Source organism: Crocuta crocuta, unplaced genomic scaffold (assembly GCF_008692635.1).
Source record: "Crocuta crocuta isolate KB4526 unplaced genomic scaffold, BGI_CrCroc_1.0 scaffold138, whole genome shotgun sequence".
Classification (NCBI taxonomy): domain Eukaryota; kingdom Metazoa; phylum Chordata; class Mammalia; order Carnivora; family Hyaenidae; genus Crocuta; species Crocuta crocuta.
Window position 1 is genome coordinate 2,675,648 of NW_027532585.1, and position 8,462 is coordinate 2,684,109.

Sequence of the window (8,462 nt, forward strand, 5' to 3'; positions counted from 1 at the left end):
GCTGTTATGGGTGATATTCTGGGAGCCCCCTGGGGGCTCGATTGACTGGTGGTGGTGGTGGTGGTGCTCGTGGCAGAGACCACCCCTGTCCCACGGGGGGGCAGCAGCTGTCTCAGGAAAAGCGGAAACAGAGATACTTCTGTGAGGCCCTGCGTCTCACCTCAAAGGCGCGAGGTTGGCGAGCATCCGGTGAGGAAAATGCTGTGCTTGGAGAAAGAGAGGCCCTTCTGTGAAGAGCTCAAATGTAGTCAAAGAAAAAAAAAAAAAAAAAATTAAAATCCATTCACTGCCCAAATGCGCCTCATCCCAGACAAGTGGATGGGTGGGAAAGTGGGTTCCCCTCCCCTCAATTTAAAAATATCTTTTCAAAATGCAGCTGTAGAAAACAAGTCGGGGTAGAAGCTTGGGAGGGGGTGGGGGGCAGGACCTGTTTGCTGGATTCGGCAGAAAGAGGGCTGATTTTCAGGCATTGTTTGAAACTGACTTCCCTTCTCTCGTGCGAAACAACAGGCAGTGGGACAGGATGGTCAGGAAGGCGGGGGACTCTGGCCCCGAGGCCTGTGGGCACTGGGCGGGGACTGGCGACTCCAGAGTCCCGCAAAGGCCTGTGCGGGAGCATCGTTCGAGCTCGCACGATGCAGAGACACGCAGAGCGAAGGATGTTCTCCCTCTTGCTCCTTGACGCTTCTGGCCCTGCAAACGGCCCGTGCAGGGCTTTGAGGACCTCAGAGATGGCTTCTCCCCGCCGGTCACTGGGAAGCACTGACTGGCTGTGAATGTGGCCAAAGGAGCGAAGGAGAGTGGGCGCTGGGGCTGGTGCTGGTCCCCGGAAGATGGCTGTCCTTTCCATTACGAAAGGAGGGTCAGCAAGATCTTGAGGATCTTAAAATACTGGTCAGGGGGCTTTCCGCGTCCTTGGCAGGGACGGAGTGTGGCTGTTCATAATCTTGCGTGCAGCCCAGGAAAGTAACAGAAGCAGCCTCGTGATGCAAGAGCTGGTCTTGAAGGAAATAATACTGCGCATCAGAGGATCCGAGGGAGGCCCGCTTCTTGCTTCTGTCCCACTTATTGGTCACATGGCCTAAAAGGACCCGTCCCAAGGGCAGCCCCTCGCCAGCAGCGTGCTCTCGTTTGGGGGAAAGGGCGCGGGGATAGGACACGAGGCTGCTGTGCCCGCCACTGTCTCCTCCCTGAAAGCTCATGCTCTGAGCTGCCTGCGTCACCTAAGGACATCATTTTGGGTCACATCTGAAGCCCCACTGAAGCCAAGGCAGTAATGCCCTTCCTTGAGGGTGTGTCAGAATGTTCTGGAGAACTTCTTTAGATGCAGATTCCAGGGCTCTGCTCCCGAAGAATCCCATCCCACAGGTTGGGGGTGGGGCCCCGGAATCTGCATGTTGACGGGAGATGCCGATGCTGGTGGTGCAGACCCCACGCTGGGAGAAATCCTGGCCACCGGAAGGAGGAGGCTGACTCAGCCTCCAGGACTCAGCCAGGCAGGGAGCAGGGCTGTCAACCACTCACTCTGTTCTGAAGTGGGGGGTGGGGGGTGGGAAAGGCGAGGGTGGACTTGCTTCTTGTCACCTCGTGGAGGCATCGGGAGGGGGCTGGCGGCTCCTTGGGGCCGGACAGCCATGCTCAGAGGGCCTGGGGCCACGGCCTTCAGAAGACCCTGGTCTGGCAAAGCCGCTGAGTCCTCCTGAGGGCTACTTGTGCCTGCGGTTCCGAGATGCTCCGTGACAGCTTGCCTTTGTCTCACCCCTCCCAGGAAGTGACAGTGAGTTTGTGTTGAGCTTCTTTGGGTCCCGGCCCTCCCCTAGAGTGTCCCCTTTGCTCAGAGAGCCAACCCTATCCATGCCGCCTGGGCCAGTGAGTTTGTGGGGCCTTGGGAAGCTCTCCAGACCCTGTGATCCCGTAAAGGCTTAAGGAATGTGCCTGGAGTCCCTGGGCAAGCCTCCCTCCCTCTAGGGACTCATTCAGGATGATTCCATTGACCCTCACTCCTTGATGCTTCCTTGGGCCATGAGGATTTGAAATAGTTGGGGTTCCACAACTCCCCCACCGTTATCATTGCTATGCTTCTCTTAAAAACAGAATAAAACAAAAATTTCCAAAGGCAAGCTTCTTAAAACATACTGGCTTTAGCAGTCAGAACAAAGAGGCCCAGCCCTATGTACCAGCCACCTTCCAGAAGGAAGAGGAGGCCAAGGCTGAAGTGACACTGGCATTGTGCGCCTCTAAAGGAAAAGTGCACATGGGCCCCAGGTTACCCCAGAGGTCCCACAGAGGACATTCTGACTGGGGGTGAAGTCCCAACTGTGTCTTGAGCCCTTAATTCAGATCGTTACAAGCCAACAGTGCGGTAACATCAACGTGAGGGAAAGGTTACAGAGATGGATACGACCAATCCTTTAAAGGTGGAATGTGAGTCCTTTTCTACATTTAATAAAAACATCTTCTCATTTGAGGCTCTGGAAGTCTTGAGTCACATTTTTTTTTTTTTTTGTAAATCCCCACCCCCACCCCGCCCACTTCTAAAATGTCTGAAAACACATGGCTTAACAGTGGCTGCACAGAAAATATACACCCTCGAAGTCTGACTTTCATTTAAATACAAATATACAAAATGTAAACTGAGACAATAGAGAAATTTACAAAACTTTTCTTTAAAAATAATAAAGACAAAATTCAGTTCTAGGTATGACGCTATTAAAATACGTGCAAGTTGTCGTATCCAATTGGATTTCTATTGCAATGTTCCACCTCCGCTTGAGGGCCACCTCTGGAGACAGACCTGAGTGGAAATCTCTTTGAGAAACCTGGAGGCTCTGCATCGAGCGGGGGAGCAGCCTCTGTCCCTGGCTCCTGGAGGGTTCCCCCGTCCACAAGTTCTGCTTCCAAGGACAAGGGTCTGGGCTGGTCCCACCGTGGACTTCAAGGCCAGAGCGCTAACTAGCTGCTTCCTGTGGAATTTGAACTGACGTGGTTTGAATTTATGTGGTGGTTGAAACTGGTCTTGGGACTGGGTGAACTCTTGGAATTGTTTTGATGCTGGAGGAGAGAGAGAGAGAGAGAGAGTCAGTCCTGGTGGGCAGGGAAGGGACTCTGAATCTGAAAACCAGGCCACGATCAGGGGCTGCTGACCAGCTCCTCCTGTTTTCTGCCACCTCGTGCAGACCCAGGGCCACAGGCCGCCCCGACGCAGGGGGAGAGGTAGGAATTAAGAAAATCCCAGGCAGGAAGGGAGGAGGCAGCCCCTCCTGAACATCTACGCTAGTACTTAGGCTAAGTACCCTAGGCCCAGGGCTAAACCGCCATGGGTTTGAGTCTGACACCTGCCACTTAGCCGAGTGACCTGGAGCGAGTTGTTAAAGGTCTTAGTTGCCCCTCCACAGTGTGGGGTAAGAGCTGCTCTGCACAGGGCTGGTGGAGAAGGAAATCAGGCTGCGTGCAGGGAGGGCCTGAGCGAGGGCCTGGCCTGAGCACCACAGGCTGCTTGTTCTTGGTGCTCTGGGTACCCTCTTGGCTTCCCCGTGGGTGCGGGTCCCTCACACCTGCAGGGAGGAGGAGAGCGACCCAGGGCATCTGCTCCCTTGGTGGTAGCGCTGGGTGCTGTGCAGAGGGCCACCGACCTCTACCTCCACCTTCCCTGCTCTGGGAAGGGCACACAGAGGCTGGGATGGGGGCCAGTGCGCCGTCACCCAAGTAGCAGGAAGTGTCAGGGCCAGATCTGAACCCTGGGTCCGGGAGCCTCCACAGCAAATGCCGGTCCCAGGACCTGGAAACTCAGCCCTGTGGGAGGGGACAGGTCCTTTCTTTTGGGAATATTCATTTTTCTTGGTGGAAGCATTTAAAAATTATATTTTTATAGTATATGAACATGAGTATGTTTTGGAATAGGATATGAAACTCACGTGAAGCTTTTAGATAAAACCCCAAACTTGGCACCAGTCTGCATTTTCTCTCCATAGGCCTGATCTGTGCTCCCTGACATTAACCCCAGATCCTTTGCACGGACTCACTGGCCGTGTGACCATGGGCAAGTTCCTGGACCCCTCAGCCTCAGTTTCCCTATCTGTGAAGTGGGTTAATGGTGGCACATGCTGGGCTCACATGGCACCAGCATGTCCAAAAGGAAGGATCCCAGTTTGGCTTGCTGATGCATCCCAAACCCTGAGAAAACAGCCTCGCACACAGTAGGCACTCACTACATATTGGCTGAATGAATAAATGAATGGTTGACAGAGGCTCAGGCTTTCGTGGAGCTTAATTAGGAGAAGCCCTCAAAAAGCACCCAGGGCAGAGCTGGGTCCACAGCAGAATGCCAGAAACAGCCGCCCACCCCCATCAGGGTGGGGGTGGGGAAGCCAGGATGCTGGGCCTGGGGCCCAGCGTTCTCAGCCTCTCCTTCTTCATCCTCCTGGGAGAGGCACAGCTCCCTTCGGGTGGGGGTGGGGTGGGGAGGAGTGTAAGTTACAGGAGGCTCCCCGGCTGTGGGATGGGCACGTGGGGGGCCACGCCTTCTTCAGGGGCCAGGCCAGGAGGAGGTGCTATTCTGGCCACCTTGGTGGACGAGGGATGAGGCGGGGGCCTCAGTGGCCTCTCATTCACAGGCCTGAGCAGGGACACGTCTTCCCCAGCCCTTAAGTCCAGGGACAGGCTCTGAGGAAAAACGTGTCTTCCCAAGGGGTGAGTGTCCTCTGGCCGCCGCCGCCATGGATGGGGGCCCCACCCATGAGGCCCTGCGGGGGCCACCTCTCCCCACCTGTTGTCCTCGTTCTCTGTCATGTTCAGCCGTCACCAAAGAACCGGAGTCCTTACAATGGCCACATGCAGCAGCTGGTTCTGTCTGGGAGGTTTTGCCCCCAGAGACACCGGGCGAGGTGTGGAGACAGTTGTGACTGGCACAGCGTGAGTGGGCAGACGCCAGGAGGCTGCTGGGTACCCCCCCCACCGCACACGACAGCCCCCNAGCCCCCATGGCAGAGAATTCACGCAGAACGTCAACAGTGCCGAGGCCGAGAAACCCTGACAGAGGGTGAGCTCTGGGCTGGCCCTGCCCCTTCCACCCTGCGGACCCCTCAGCCAGGAGACGTCAAGGGGCTCGGACAGGCAGCTGGGCCCCCAGGTCCCCCACGCCCCACATGCAGGGAGGAGGCCACAGCTCCGGGCTAAGGGAAGCACCTGGGCCCTGGAGGTGTCTCACCTGACGCTTGAAGATTCTCTGGAGCAGCCCTTTCTTTGGCGGTTCCGGAGGGTGACTCCTGTTCAGGTCCGGTGAGAGGGTACCGTTAGGTCCAAACACGTTCAGCTCCTTAAAGCACTCGGTTTCTATCATCTGGGGAAGCGGTGTAAACCACAGGCGGCGTGAGGGGCTGTGTTCGTCATCTTCAGTGCACAGAGGCCCAGAGGCCGGCCAACATCCCGGCCGGAGTCGGCTTCCAGAAGGTCCTCTGGCTACTCTGCGTCCTTCAGGGGCCTGGGCCCAGGCCGCTCCTCGCCTGCCACTGCCTCTCCCCTGCCGGCTGGCTGCAGGGGTGTGCTCACCGTCCAGCTACCAAACCCACACCCCAATCTCCCCCTTCACCCCACCGAAGCCCAGGTCGCCTGCTTGCTCCAGGCCCTTCCCTCCGCCAGCACCCCCTCCCCTGCCCCGTCATCTCCAACCCCCTGGAAGGAGCACTGACCCCCCGGCTCATTCCCACCTGTGCGTCCAGCCACGGCCCCGGTTTCCTCCTCTCCTCCGGCCTGACTTCCTGAGACAGCGGCTAGACGGCCGCGTCCATCTCGCCTCCTATTCCTCTTCTGGCCCCACGCCAGCAGTGCCCTCATCCAGGCCTGGGGCCCCCGCCCCACGGCCCCCTTCAGGGTGCACGCGGCCACCGCCCTGCTCACCTCGCTCTGCCACGGGATGGGCACGGAGCCCGTGGAGAACTTGGAGTAGAAATCGTCATCCGTGTGGTCCAGGTTGACGCCTTTCACGGTGGAGAACTGCTCGATGTCCAGCACATCCTTGCAGTACACGGCGCGGGGCTGCGGGCAGAGCACTTGGTGGCACGGGGTCACCCCCGGGGCCCGGCGCCCCCCGCCTGGGGTCCCGATGGGGAGCAGGGGGCCCCTTTCCAGGGACCGGTGCCGCGCTCTCCCAGGTCTGCCAGGGGCTCCTTCCCGCTGTCAGCCTCATGCCCGCTGCTGGCCTCCCCACCCTCCAGGCTGGGGACACCGAACATGCCCTCTCTGACCTCACGCTCCTCGGCACCTCTGCGGATCCCCCGCCCCCTCCGCAGATTTTGTTTCCCCAAAGCCCACAGGCTCAGGACGGTGGAAGCGTTTCCGGGCTTCTCTGTCCAAACGAGGGCTGCCCCAGCTGGGGCCTGCGGCCCATCCCCCCCACAGAAAGCAGATGCCAAGGACCCAGGGCCAGAGAGACGTGTGGCCCTTCTCTCACTACCGGGCACCCAGGCTCTGCAGCTGGACAGGCCTGGGCTTAGGAACTCTGTCACATACCCCCTGTTGGCCTCAGTCTTCTCACCTGAGAAGTGGGGACAGTTAGAAAAACCTCCGCCGTGGGGCTGATGTAGGAGTCCACCACGGAGCCGGCACCGGAGCCGTGAGCTGCGGCTGTCAGAGCACTGGCCTCCACTGCTCTCACTTGCCCACCGACCCTGCCGTCTGGGAGTTCAAGGTGGGTGGCGGTGGCCTCCCAGGGCCCAGCGTGGACATTCACCAAGCTGAAGTCGTGAGTCTGTGCACAGGCACAGCTGGGCTACTCACATCTGGAATGAAGGGAGGGTCCAACATCCCGGCTTCTAAGCGCTTGAAATTCATGTTCCTGAAGAAGGGGTGTCTCTTGACCTCGGCAGCCCCCTCCTCCTGGCAGCCCAGTCTCTGCTTTGCATCTTTGGTGAGCAGCTGCGACGAGAGAGAGAGATGTCATGCCCGGGCAGGCCTTTCCTCCTGCTGAAGGCCACAGGGGCTTGGGGGCTTCGGGCCCCTGTGGTCATCTCCCCTCACAGGTGCGCCCCCGAGCCTCCCACACGTCCCTCCTCCAGCCTCTGCGGGGCCCCAGCCGCCCCCAGGTTCCCAGTGGACACTGCCTTGGCCGGCTCGGGCCCCACGGCGGCTCGGATGCCTGGAGCCTGCGGGAGCGCGGGGGTCTGTGGCATGTGTCGCTGCTTCTGCTACAGGTAAGCTCCGAAGGGCCGGGGCCGTCTCTGCAGGTCTCACTCGCCTCAGCTCCCAAGTACCCTGCTGACGTGTCCTGGGTTGGCACAAACGTCTGTGCGGAGAGCGGGGAGGGGCACGGAGTATCTGGCCTCAGCAAGACCATGTTCAGGGGACCCACGGAGGCAATACAGGTACGACACCACGAGCACGACCTGGCTGCCAGGCCGTGGGGGGACGGGGGCAGCTTCCCAGGGAAAGGGCATCTGCAACAGGCTTAGCAGGAGAAGGGAGGTGGCGAAGGCATCAACTAGCAGAGGTGGGCGGGGGAGGCCGGCAGGGCAGCCGTGGGGAGCACCTGTCTTTGAGTCGGGGTGAAGAATGAAGGTGCGGGGGGTGGGTCAGGGTGAAGGGGACTTGCTGGGGACGGTGCTGGTCAGGGAAGAGGAGTGTCCTCCTCAGAACCAAGAGGTGGGGAGGTCATAGGGGAGGGAGAGGCTGCAGGAGCAGCCAGCCAGGCCACACAGGTAAAGAAGAGCACTGGGCATCTGTCTGCTCGGAGACTAGAATCAGGGTGGACGGCCCGCACCCCAGGTCATCCTCTCTCCAATTCGCCGGCCCCCCGTGGATGCTTTCCTCCCATACACATTTGTGGCTGGCCACGGGGGCTGGGGCTGCCGTGGTGGGCCAGCAGGCAGGTGCGCCTCCTGAGGGCCATGGCCCAGTCCCTCCCCGTTTCCCTTCAAACAGAGGAATCAAAGATGGCGCCTGGGTACCACCAGGTCACACCCTAGAAACGACTAAGCTGTGAGAATCACTGTGTCAACCTCTGGTCCACCGATCACCCAGGCATGTTCTGCCCAGTGAGCTGGTGCCTCGGGACTTTGGCTTCTCTTCTCCAGAGGCTTTGCAGTTCCACAGTCTCCAGGAATCGGGCCCTGCAAGGCCAGGGCACCTCCCTGTGCTGAGAAATCCCAAGGAGGGAAGGCTCCCTGTGCAGAGGCTGGCCCTCCCCGCTGCAGACCCCAGAGCCTGCAGGGCCAGCCAGCCAGAAACACAAGCAAGGACAATAAAGGTGACGTGGGGGGCCGCCTGGGTGGCTCAGTCGGTTAAGCGTCCGACTTTGGCTCAGATCATGATCTCACAGTTTGTGAGTTCAAGCCCCATGTTGGGCTCTGTGCTGACCGCTCAGAGCTGGGAGCCTGCTTCGGATTCTGTCTCTTTCTCTCTTTGGCCCTCCCCTGCTTGTGCTCTCTCAAAAATAAATAAATTAAAAAAAAAAAAAAAAGGCGAGGGGG

General features: G+C 59.0%; 1 protein-coding gene across 4 annotated transcripts in view; it reads right to left on the bottom strand.

Annotated features, from left to right (window-relative positions):
• Positions 1-2,646: 2,646 nt before the first annotated feature.
• GRK5 (G protein-coupled receptor kinase 5) overlaps positions 2,647-8,462 on the bottom strand; it is a 111,723-nt gene continuing 105,907 nt past the window's right edge. For 3 of the 4 annotated variants that reach the window (XM_077779569.1, XM_077779571.1, XM_077779572.1), the window contains 4 exons: positions 6,775-6,912; positions 5,896-6,033; positions 5,207-5,338; positions 2,647-3,051 (listed from right to left, as the gene is read on the bottom strand). In XM_077779569.1, coding sequence (XP_077635695.1) covers positions 2,953-3,051; positions 5,207-5,338; positions 5,896-6,033; positions 6,775-6,912 — 507 coding nt within the window. In that variant the 3' untranslated portion in view covers positions 2,647-2,952. Of the gene's footprint in view, positions 3,052-5,206; positions 5,339-5,895; positions 6,034-6,532; positions 6,913-8,462 lie in introns of those variants that run through there. The other variant, XR_013338893.1, reaches the window with a different exon arrangement.